The 12,439-nt window shown below is 47.1% G+C and overlaps 1 protein-coding gene and 1 long non-coding RNA gene across 2 annotated transcripts in view; one reads left to right on the forward strand and one right to left on the reverse strand.

The window, feature by feature from the left end:
- LOC134662858 (uncharacterized) overlaps nucleotides 1-12,439 on the reverse strand; it is a 310,694-nt gene that overhangs the window by 225,605 nt on the left and 72,650 nt on the right. The gene's annotated exons all lie outside the window — the stretch shown is intronic.
- Nucleotides 1-12,439, forward strand: part of LOC134662833 (sterol regulatory element-binding protein 1) — a 30,277-nt gene that overhangs the window by 5,117 nt on the left and 12,721 nt on the right. Inside the window, exons 8-13 of the mRNA XM_063519155.1 lie at nucleotides 4,042-4,278; nucleotides 5,441-5,627; nucleotides 6,311-6,446; nucleotides 7,828-7,978; nucleotides 9,798-9,897; nucleotides 12,185-12,262. Coding sequence (XP_063375225.1) covers nucleotides 4,042-4,278; nucleotides 5,441-5,627; nucleotides 6,311-6,446; nucleotides 7,828-7,978; nucleotides 9,798-9,897; nucleotides 12,185-12,262 — 889 coding nt within the window. The remainder of the gene's footprint in view (nucleotides 1-4,041; nucleotides 4,279-5,440; nucleotides 5,628-6,310; nucleotides 6,447-7,827; nucleotides 7,979-9,797; nucleotides 9,898-12,184; nucleotides 12,263-12,439) is intronic.

Genomic DNA, 12,439 nt, shown 5'->3' on the forward strand with positions numbered 1-12,439 from the left:
GCAGCGCCTGCCCGGCGGCGGCGTGCTGGCGCGCCGCGCGGGCGACCTCTGGCAAGACAGGTAACCGAGCGTGCAGGCGGGCGGGCAGGGCCGCGCCAGCTACCCCGCGCTGGCGGCCGCCGTGCTGCGCCAGCTGCTGCAGCGCCTGCCCGGCGGCGGCGTGCTGGCGCGCCGCGCGGGCGACCTCTGGCAAGACAGGTAACCGAGCGTGCAGGCGGGCGGGCAGGGCCGCGCCAGCTACCCCGCGCTGGCGGCCGCCGTGCTGCGCCAGCTGCTGCGGCGCCTAAATTGTTCCCTCGAGTGGCTTTCAAAAGTAGGTATCACATGCCGGAGCCGGACTATTATTACATCTGAATAAAACACGGTGAGTCCATGATTATGTCCATATCATATCTGGGATATACATAGAATACCGCCTATAGAAACCTAATATTGGTCATTTTGTTCGCGACGCAACTCACCAAACTGTGAGGTGCGGGAGGGGTACTCACGGCGTTGCGATTGGTCGTTTCAAATATGGCGCGATGTCACGTGTCAGCGTAGGGATGGGACACGTTCATTACGGACAGTGGTACAGTGGTACAGTAATTTATTGTGGTAAAATTGTTATCATTTAGTTTAGGTACTTAAAGTAAACTTATTTAAGAATATTATTGACTAATAATATTTTAGCAATGTAAAAATGTAGGTAAAACCTAAAAATTTTACTTAACATAATGGCATTTATATTTAAAGTTGTTCCCGCATCTTGCATTTTAAACTTTAGATCTTTATATTATTTCCACTTAAAATCGCGATCTCTTTCAATCCTAATACGAGCAAAAATTGTCACCGAAAGTTCATACAATTTACTTTCCGTTTTGTTACGGTCATTATAGAGTGTTCTATTAAAAACATAATGAAATAGGCCAAAAAAATTGGGTGCATTGTTTTTTTCTCAGTAAAAATGGAAATGGTTTGTTATTCTGAGTAGTGTCGCGGGTTCGAAACCCGGCTCGTACCAATGAGTTTTTTGGAACTTAGGTACGAAATATCATTAGATATTTACTAGTCGCTTTTCGGTAAAGGAAACATCGTGAGGAAACCGGACTAATCCCAATAAGGTCTAGTGTACCCTCTGGGTTGGAAGGTCAGATAGCAGAAGCTTTCGTAAAAACTAGAGCCTACGCCAATTCTCGGGACTAGTTGCCAAGCGGACCCTAGGTACCCATGAGCCGTGGCAAAAGCCGAAACAACGCGGGGAAGATGATGACGTATGTCTATCACAAACCAAAACCGAGTTCCCTCGCACTTCTTTGAAGTTCATCATCGGGTCCATCTCGTGACATGAGACCTAACTTCTCTCCTAGAGGATTCTAAAAAACCCACACAACATATGCCTATCACAAACCAACACCGAGTTCCCTCGCACTTCTTTGAAGTTCATCATCAGGCCCATCTCGTGACATGAGACCTAGCTGCTCCCCTAGAGGATTCTAAAACACCCACATAACATATACCTATCACAAACCAACACCGAGTTCCCTCGCACTTCTTTGAAGTTCATCATCAGGCCCATCTCGTGACATGAGACCTAACTGCTCCCCTAGAGGATTCTAAAAAACCCACACAACATATGCCTATCACAAACCAACACCTAGTTCCCTCGCACTTCTTTGAAGTTCATCATGAGGCCCATCTGGTGACATGAGACCTAACTGCGCACCTACGCGATTCTAAAAAAACTCACCCATTTCTTATTTTAAAACTAGAACTCTATAATGATTATACTACTAGCAAAAAACGAAAATACGTATACCTACTTAATACGAGGGGCGTTCAATATATAATGAGAATGAGATGCAAACTCTTTAAATATTAGGAAAGTAAATACTGGCCGGTAAAGCTAATCTACCTAGCTGATTGCCATGAAAAAAAAAACGAACTGTTTTTTGTTTAAAAATAAAATACGGCGATATCTTTGCGATACTATTGAGTACGTTAGCGAAAATGGAGAAAATTGAACTGCGCGCCGTTATCAAATACTTGTGTTTGAAAAAATTTTCTACGGACCAAGTCAATTTAGATTTACGGGACACTTTAAGGTCTAATGCTCCTCCGTATTCGACAGTCGCACGTTGGTGCGCCGAATTTAGACGTGGAAGAACATCGACCATGGATGACCCCCGCTCCGGACGCCCTACTACAGCAGTAACTGAAGAAATTGTGAAAAAAGTCGAAAACTTAGTTTTGGCGGATCGTCGTGTCACGGTTCGTTTTATTGCTGAAAATGTAAAAATTTCAACGGGGAGCGTGCATAATATTTTACATGAACGCTTGGGTATGAAAAAGGTATCAGCGCGTTGGGTACCCAGAATGCTTACTGACACGCAAAAACAAACTAGAGTCGAGATTTGTCAAGAAGATTTGGACCTGATACAGCAAGACCGGGAACTTTTTTTGGCGCGATTTATAACAATGGACGAAACATGGCTCCATCATTACGACCCTGAAACGAAACTGCAGTCTATGACATGGGAAAGGCCATCATCTCCAACTCCGAAGAAATTCAAGGTGGGCCCATCTGCCGGTAAGGTCATGGGCTCTGTTTTTTGGGATGGTAAAGGGGTCGTAATGATTGAGTATCTCGAGCATGGAGCCACTATTACGGGCACTTTATATGCCAAACAAATAGCAACATTGCGCAATGAGATCCATGAAAAACGGCGAGGTAAACTCTCGAAAATTGTGTTGTTCCATCAGGACAATGCACCGGCACACAAGTCCGCCGTTGCAATGGCTGCAATACGTGATGCTGGGTTCGATATCATTAATCATCCTCCGTATTCACCAGACCTCGCCCCTAGTGATTTCTACCTATTTCCGAGATTGAAGGAATACCTAAGAGGCAAGAAATTTGAAGACGACGACGCGGTAGTCGCTGCAGTACAAGATTTTTTAAGTACTCAAGATGAAACCTTTTTTAGAAATGGAATTTTAAGTTTGGAAAAAAGATATACTAAGTGTATTATGCTAAAAGGTGACTACGTCGAAAAATAAAATAACATTTAATAAAAGTTGTATATAACATACTCATTCTCACTTTTTATTGAACGCCCCTCGTATTTAAGATAAACTACCATTATATTAAAACTACAGATTAATTACATTATTATATTCAATTAAAAGTAAAAGAGAATCACAGTTTTGTTTTATATTTCTTAAAATGGTACAATACGGTACGAACGAAGGCACGAAGTTCGCGCAACTGACGAAACCATCATCGTCGCATCCCTAGTCGTAATGTGAAAGGGATAGCACATTGCATTTTCAAGTTGACGAAAAGGGACGGACATACTTCGCCCTGAGCTTATTGACCACTATAAAATGAACCCCGCGGACAAGAAACAATTTTCAACGAAATAATGAATTTGACTTTCCCGTCGAAGGTAATTCCATCTGTTTTGTAAGTAGAAGTCTAAGATGACTTGCCACACCATATTACGCTGCAATATCCCATGATTTCCTCAAGAATTCAATAGTTTACGATTTATTTTCTTAGACACGTGCACACTGCTAACAGGTCGTAAGCTTGGTCGCTACTGATCGGAGCGGCGCGCGTGCGATATTATATTTGACCTATGCACCATACGGGTGATGACCGCGAGTCGATAAGCTCTGTCTATAGGGGTTGGTCTGTGGGGATATACCAGACTAAATGATCTGATATTCAGAGAGACTGAAGGTGACATTCGGCTGGCAACTGCAGCTGCTTTACTGTGACGACCGGGTGACGAGATTACTCCTGCGGCCGCTATAACTGTCAATTTCTTTCATAGAATGAGTGACGGCTTTACGATTCACGGTTCGAACGTTCAATCCGTCACTCATTTAATCTAGATTCTAGGCATTGCGCGGAAGTCGGTTGCTGCGTGACGTGTATGCAGAGATATGCTGGATGAGCGTGACAGACAATCAACAAAATGCTCGAACTATGCTTGTTTTTGTATTAAAAACAATACAATTTGAACTCTGTCTGATTCCCTAAACATTTTTTCTCAGCCCAGCCAGAAGGGCCACGCAGCAATGGGCCGGCGAAGTATCCAGCGTGTCCCACCGGCTCGCGCAACTAGAAATGGTCTCCCAGCACAGCGGGAGCAGCGAGCGCGTACTCTTAGCCCTACAGGCCGTGAACTTAGCCGAGGTGACGGGCAACCGGCGCCTGCTGGCCGACACCTACGTCACGGCCGCGCTCGTCTTCAAGGACCACATGCCGAGGATCGGCCAATGGCTGTGCGGGTGAGTTAGAAGACTAATGTCCTGGTCTGCAGGCCGTGAATTTAGCCGAGGTGACGGGCAACCGGCGCCTGCTGGCCGACACCTACGTCACGGCCGCGCTCGTCTTCAAGGACCACATGCCGAGGATCGGCCAATGGCTGTGCGGGTGAGTTAAGAGACTAATGTCCCGGTCTGCAGGCCGTGAATTTAGCCGAGGTGACGGGCAACCGGCGCCTGCTGGCCGACACCTACGTCACGGCCGCGCTCGTCTTCAAGGACCACATACCGAGGATCGGCCAATGGCTGTGCGGGTGAGTTAGGCGACTAATATCCTGGTCTGTAGGCCGTGAACTTAGCCGAGGTGACGGGCAACCGGCGCCTGCTGGCCGACACCTACGTCACGGCCGCGCTCGTCTTCAAGGACCACATGCCGAGGATCGGCCAATGGCTGTGCGGGTGAGTTAGGCGACTAATGTCCCGGTCTGCAGGCCGTGAACTTAGCCGAGGTGACGGGCAACCGGCGCCTGCTGGCCGACACCTACGTCACGGCCGCGCTCGTCTTCAAGGACCACATGCCGAGGATCGGCCAATGGCTGTGCGGGTGAGTTAAGAGAGACTTATTAGGTCTTGGTCTCTTGCTGCATGCCGTGAACTTGCCCGAGGAGGCGGGCAACCGGCGCCTGCTGGTAGTTATACGTCACGACCATGATCATCTTCAAGGACTACATGTGAATAATCGGCCATTGGCTGTGCGGGTGACTCATGATGATCTAAAATCAGCTTAGTGTTAGTATGTCCAAAGTTGAAATTCAACTAAAATGTCGTTTTTAGGGTTCCGTACCCAAAGGGTAAAAACGGGACCCTATTACTAAGACTCCGCTGTCCGTCCGTCCGTCTGTCACCAGGCTGTATCTCACGAACCGTGATAGCTAGACAGTTGAAATTTCCACAGATGATGTATTTCTGTTGCCGCTATAACAACAAATACTAAAAACAGAATAAAATAAAGATTTAAGTGGGGCTCCCATACAACAATCGTGATTTTTGACCGAAGTTAAGCAACGTCGGGCGGGGTCAGTACTTGGATGGGTGACCGTTTTTTTGCTTGTTTTGCTCTATTTTTTGTTGATGGTGCGGAACCCTCCGTGCGCGAGTCCGACTCGCACTTGGCCGGTTTTTTCAGATACTATCTCCGGCTGTGCGCGTGCTCGTGCACGGACTCGTGCGTGACGGTGCCGGTGCGGCTGCGCTGGGTGGGCACGGCGCGCGGGCAGCGCTTCCTGCGCGCGCGGCGCTGGAGCTACGAGCAGCAGAGCTGCCTGTTCAGCCGCGTCACGGCCCGCGCGGACCCGCTCGCGCCCGCTATGAGGGTTAGTACAGAATACCTTCCCTTGTACGAGTGCGTGTGCACGGACTCATACCTGATACCTAATTACGAGATATAATATAGATAATGTAACTGATTTAACAAAATGCTATCTTTTTAATAATTTTTCGAGACATTAAAGGGTAATTGTACTAGATACTAGATTACCGAGGGAACATTTGAGGTTAAATCTTCAAATTAAGGAAATCTCCATGCTGTTATTTTCATTTCAAAGCACAAGTTTCTGTGTAAACAGCACAGTACAGCCAGGGAACATCATTACATTTCGTATTAACGAGGATTTCACTTAACCGAGGTGCCACTGTATTATCATGTAAACTAGGTACTCTAACGATATAACACTTTAAACTCTCGCGTTTTGTACACATATTTAATTACACAAACGGGTCTAACGCGATATAATTTCATTGTTTTTACCTTTAATTCCGACGTTTTAGCTGAGTTGCACCAGCTGTGGTCACGGAAAGACTGACGTCTCAACAAATGTCAACGGAGATATTAATAAAACACCACTAAACTACCCGAAATGAGTTAATAAAAATGTTCGGGGTAGACAAAGAAATTGCAGCTACCCGTCAAAGTTTAATGTCTAACGATATCAAAGGCACTCCGTCTATAAAGATTGAATCCCTCCATAAGTGAATATTTAAATCCCTCCTGTTCTAGGCTTACCACCTCGAGCTGCTACAGAAGAGTCTACAGATGCTGCTGGTCGCGGACGAGCGCAGCAACACGCGGGACGTACTGGAACTGGTCAAACTGATCACTGACGACGTCTCCACCGACGCGCCGCAGCATACAGGTAACTTACCGCCTCGAGCTGCCACAGAAGTCTCCAGATGCTGTTGGTCGCGGACGAGCGCAGCAACACGCGAGACGTACTGGAACTGGTCAAACTGATCACTGACGACGTCTCCACCGACGCTCCGCAGCATACAGGTAACTTAATTACCACCTCGAGCTGCTGCAGAAGAGTCTCCAGATGCTGTTGGTCGCGGACGAGCGCAGCAACACGCGAGACGTACTGGAACTGGTCAAACTGATCACTGACGACGTCTCCACCGACGCGCCGCAGCATACAGGTAACTTACCACCTCGAGCTGCCACAGAAGAGTCTCCAGATGCTGTTGGTCGCGGACGAGCTCAGCAACACGCGGGACGTACTGGAACTGGTCAAACTGATCACTGACGACGTCTCCACCGACGCGCCGCAGCATACAGGTAACTTACCGCCTCGAGCTGCCACAGAAGTCTCCAGATGCTGTTGGTCGCGGACGAGCGCAGCAACACGCGAGACGTACTGGAACTGGTCAAACTGATCACTGACGACGTCTCCACCGACGCTCCGCAGCATACAGGTAACTTAATTACCACCTCGAGCTGCTGCAGAAGAGTCTCCAGATGCTGTTGGTCGCGGACGAGCGCAGCAACACGCGAGACGTACTGGAACTGGTCAAACTGATCACTGACGACGTCTCCACCGACGCGCCGCAGCATACAGGTAACTTACCACCTCGAGAAGCTACAGAAGAGTCTCCAGATGCTGTTGGTCGCGGACGAGCGCAGCAACACGCGGGACGTACTGGAACTGGTCAAACTGATCACTGACGACGTCTCCACCGACGCGCCGCAGCATACAGGTAACTTACCACCTCGAGCTGCTACAGAAGAGTCTCCAGATGCTGTTGGTCGCGGACGAGCGCAGCAACACGCGGGACGTACTGGAACTGGTCAAACTGATCACTGACGACGTCTCCACCGACGCGCCGCAGCATACAGGTAACTTACCACCTCGAGCTGCTACAGAAGAGTCTCCAGATGCTGTTGGTCGCGGACGAGCGCAGCAACACGCGAGACGTACTGGAACTGGTCAAACTGATCACTGAACTTACCATTACCTGCCGAAGAATTGATTGTATAAGATGGCTAAATTCAAAGAAGATATTGTGTCCTCGACTTAGACATTTAAAGAAGATAGCGCGGCATCGAAAGAGGTCGTGATTCTGAGTAGAAATAACATTTACATTAAACAAGTGAACAACTTTGAAAAAGAAATTGCTCAGGTGGTATATTTTTATGGTTAACGCGCTTTTCCGCAACACTTTTCTGGCGTGGTATCTTCAGAATCGCCTTAACGAGGCTATAATTTTCTTAATGCTCTTAATACCTGTTCCGCGTTCCAGGATGCTGGGACCCGGTCATGGAGTGGTGGGCGAACATAGTGGGCGTGGCCGCGACGTGGCTGCTGGCCGACACGGGCAAGGCGGCCGAGATCGGCGACCGGCTCAACCTGCTGCCAGAGTCGTTGGCTCGCTGCGAGGACCCTTTGCCTGGGTAAGCTTCAAGCTGAGATGAGGGGCATTTCGTGGCATTGTCTCGTGTTTTAATGGAGTGGTGGGCGAATAGTGGGCGTGGCCGCGACGTGGCTGCTGGCCGACACGGGCAAGGCGGCCGAGATCGGCGACCGGCTCAACCTGCTGCCAGAGTCTCTGGCTCGCTGCGAGGACCCTTTGCCTGGGTAAGCTTCATGCTGAGATGAGACCATTTCGTGGCGTTGTCTCGTGTTTTAATGGAGTGGTGGGCGAACATAGTGGGTGTGGCCGCGACGTGGCTGCTGGCCGACACGGGCAAGGCGGCCGAGATCGGCGACCGACTCAACCTGCTGCCAGAGTCGCTGGCTCGCTGCGAGGACCCTTTGCCTGGGTAAGCTTCATGCTGAGTTGAGGGCATTTCGTGGCATTGTCTCGTGTTTTAATGGAGTGGTGGGCGAACATAGGCGTGGCAGCGACGTGGCTGCTGGCCGACACGGGCAAGGCGGCCGAGATAGGCGACCGGCTCAACCTGCTGCCAGAGTCGCTGGCTCGCTGCGAGGACCCTTTGCCTGGGTAAGCTTCATGCTGAGATGAGGGCATTTCGTGGCATTGTCTCGTGTTTTAATGGAGTGGTGGGCGAACATAGTGGGCGTGGCCGCGACGTGGCTGCTGGCCGACACGGGCAAGGCGGCCGAGATCGGGGACCGGCTCAACCTGCTGCCAGAGTCGCTGGCTCGCTGCGAGGATCCTTTACCTGGGTAAGCTTCAAGCTGAGATGAGGGCATTTCGTGGCGTTGTCTCGTGTTTTAATAAAGTGGTGGGCGAACACGTGACAGCGACGTGGCTGCTGGCCGACACGGGCAAGGCGGCCGAGATCGGCGACCGGCTCAACCTGCTGCCAGAGTCGCTGGCTCGCTGCGAGGACCCTTTGCCTGGGTAAGCTTCATGCTGAGGGCATTTCGTGGCATTGTCTCGTGTTTTAATGGAGTGGTGGGCGAATAGTGGGCGTGGCCGCGACGTGGCTGCTGGCCGACACGGGCAAGGCGACCGGCTCAACCTGCTGCCAGAGTCGCTGGCTCGCTGCGAGGACCCTTTGCCTGGGTAAGCTTCATGCTGAGATGAGTCTCATGTTTTAAGACGAAAGTGGACGACCTCGCGCAAAACCCTTTTTCCATAGAAACGCAGTCCACAATTTCCTCTCTGGATATTAAATAAATATTATAGGACATTAACACACAAATTGGCTGACAAGCAAAGGTACCCAACGGTCCGGCTCCGTTTTGATTTATTTTGATATATGTTAGAGAGTAGTCTAAAATAACAGATACGTATTCTTTTATCTGCCCAATCTCAAATCTCAAAATACAAAATTGGCCTCCAAAGTACTGAAAAGTGACTAACTATGCCCTCTAAATTATGTAGAGAGTTTTGTTCAAACAAATTGCTACCTAGTTAAAGCCTAACAAGGAATATGATCACGCGCCGTGTTGCGGAAGCTCACTATAACTATTTTTTTCATACTATACTGAACTGTCACCCTATACACGAGAATAACAGCGCCCTCTTGACAATGATCATATATTACTGGTCAGGCTTTTACCAACAAAACAAACATGTGACTAGTTCGAATTTCAAACTTTCTACAGTTAATTTAGACAAATATTAAATCACTCACCAGTGACACCGTGAAACCCGATCGTCTACTGTTCCACAATAAACCGTTCCACAAGTGACTAAGAAGATTCGCGCGCACAATTAGATACCAACCGGTGTTTATTAAACACCGCTTAGTTTATAGTTGTATAACTATCGTGTGTGTAAACATTCGTCCATTGTCCTAGGGCTCTGCACATGGCGTATAAAAGCCGCCGTGGCCTACTGAGCTTGGTGCATTGCCGCGATGCAGCGTCTTTGGAGAGAACCGCCGAGACCGTACTTAAGGTAATTCTATATTAAGTATATCAAATATTCCGTAGGTATTTACATAATTTTTTCTACTCCCGCACTTTTATTTGTCATTTAAAGGGTCGTGCACACACCTTTAAAGCCCTATCTTATAGTTGTCAAGACGAGTCTTTAGTCTATTCCCCAAAAAAGAATTCGTGCATACACGTAGTATCTTTTTGGCACTTTTACAATACTTTGTGTAATAGCCACTTAAAAAATACATTGTTGCCAACCTTATAGTCCTAACACACTGTCGCACCGCAACGCGACCTTGGTTCGTCGCACCCATAAGTGAGAGCGAGAAAGAAATATATCTTTCTCGCTCTCACTTATGGGTGTGAATGTCATATCTGACAAATAAGTGAACCATAGACATGTTTTTTTTTTAAATTTCATTCATTCTTTTCCCGCTCGTACCCTCCATTTTTTGCTACTTCTTGAATATCTTGAATATGAATACTATTGTGCCTGTCGAATGAAAACTTAACTTTTGTGTTAAAAAACAGTGTGTCTTTCAAGTTAAAATGGATGAAGACAAAAACTTAGTGTCTACGCCTGAAGAAATATCAGTAATAGCACAAGAATCACTAAAAACAGGTAGATACCGTAGGTAGAAGTCCACTAAATGACATGAAAAATATTTGTTTAATTTACAATTTTATTTCAAAGTGTTTGGTCGTAGAAAAAGTATTGTATGCAACGTTGTTTAACTGAGTCAAAAAATACTCGTGGCGTTTTTATTAACAATTTTCGGCTTCGCCTCAAATTGTTACTCACGCCACTCGCCTTTTTTGACCCCTCTTAAACAACGGTTGCATAAAATACTATTACGAGTGTTATTAATAATTACCGACAGCTAGTGCAAACGGCTCTAAGTTCTTTATGTTTATAAACTACAATTTCTGTTTTAAAAAGTACAGTCATTGCTACCTTTATAATGGGGTTGGCAACTGTCAAAGATGTTAGTGGTAGTGATTAGAGACACATACAAAGGTTTGCATAGATGGCGCCATCATAGCTTGCCCCTTTTTAGGGTTCCGTACCCAAAGGGTAAAAACGGGACCCTATTACTAAGACTCCGCTGTCCGTCCGTCCGTCTCACGAACCGTGATAGCTAGACAGTTGAAATTTTCACAGATGATGTATTTCTGTTGCGGCTATGACAACAAATACTAAAAATAGAATAAAATAAAGATTTAAGTGGGGCTCCCATACAACAAACGTGATTTTTGACCGAAGTTAAGCAACGTCGGGCGGGGTCAGTACTTGGATGGGTAACCGTTTTTTTGCTTGTTTTGCTCTATTTTTTGTTGATGGTGCGGAACCCTCCGTGCGCGAGTCCGACTCGCACTTGGCCGGTTTTCTATGAGATTTGGCTTAAAGGGCTTAAGAGCATTAAAAAAAACAAAAAAATATATAATTCTAGGAATTGACAGGGCAAGCTATGATGGCGCCATCTGCTAAATACTTCGACCGGCCAACTCCATTGTATGACGTGTAACTTACTAGTTTAGCAGTGGCAGTACGTCCATAGAATGGGGTTGGCAACTGACAAAGGTTTGTATAGATGGCACCAGCATAGGTTTCCCTTGTCTTTTGTTCCATGAGATTTGGCTTAAAGGGCATCCGAGCTTCAAAATTCCAAAAGAAAACAAGAATTTGACACAATTCTAGGGATTTACACGGAGTTGTGGTAATAATCCGGCCGTCTTAAAGAAATCGGGGAACATAGGTACTTAACAGATTCAAATGTTTATTTGTTCAACAAAAATTGGATTTGTTAAAAAACAAAAAAGGACCCAACAAAAGACCCTCCTTTGAGAAGTCGATTAAGCCTCTGGACAGTCTAGAGTCTAGACACCACGCCTATCGTGTGCGGCACGCCATTGTAAATAAATAAATAAATAAATAAATAAATATTATAGGACATTATTACACAAATTGACTAAGCCCCACGGTAAGCTCAAGAAAGCTTGTGTTGTGGGTACTCAGACAACGATATATATAATATACAAATACTTAAATACATAGAAAACAACCATGACTCAGGAACAAATATCTGTGCTCACACAAATAAATGCCCTTACTGGGATTCGAACTCAGGACCGCGGCTTCACAGGCAGGGTCACTACCCACTAGGCCAGACCGGTCGTCATTGTGAACCTTGTCGGAATGCATGAAGGATGATATTGAGCTGTATATAGCCGCGCGCGTCAGTGGATGTCTTTGGCGGTCAAAGGGTTAAAATTGTCGTGACAACATTAGTAACTCCATATTGCAGGTGTGCGACATCGCTGGAGCCCGGCTAGCCGACTCGCTGGCTTACTACTGCTGCCGGAAACCAACTCAACTTATGCTGGTAAGATATTCTAAATATAGCGAAGCGCTGGTGGCCTAGCGGTAAGAGCGTGCGACTTGCAATCCGGAGGTCACGGGTTCGAACCCCGGCTCGTACCAATGAGTTTTTCGGAACTTTTTTTTTTTTTATGGCTGTCCCATAGAAATCAGTGGCATGACATGAGCCGGAATGCATGAA

This window comes from Cydia amplana, chromosome 3 (assembly GCF_948474715.1).
Source record: "Cydia amplana chromosome 3, ilCydAmpl1.1, whole genome shotgun sequence".
Classification (NCBI taxonomy): Eukaryota; Metazoa; Arthropoda; class Insecta; order Lepidoptera; family Tortricidae; genus Cydia; species Cydia amplana.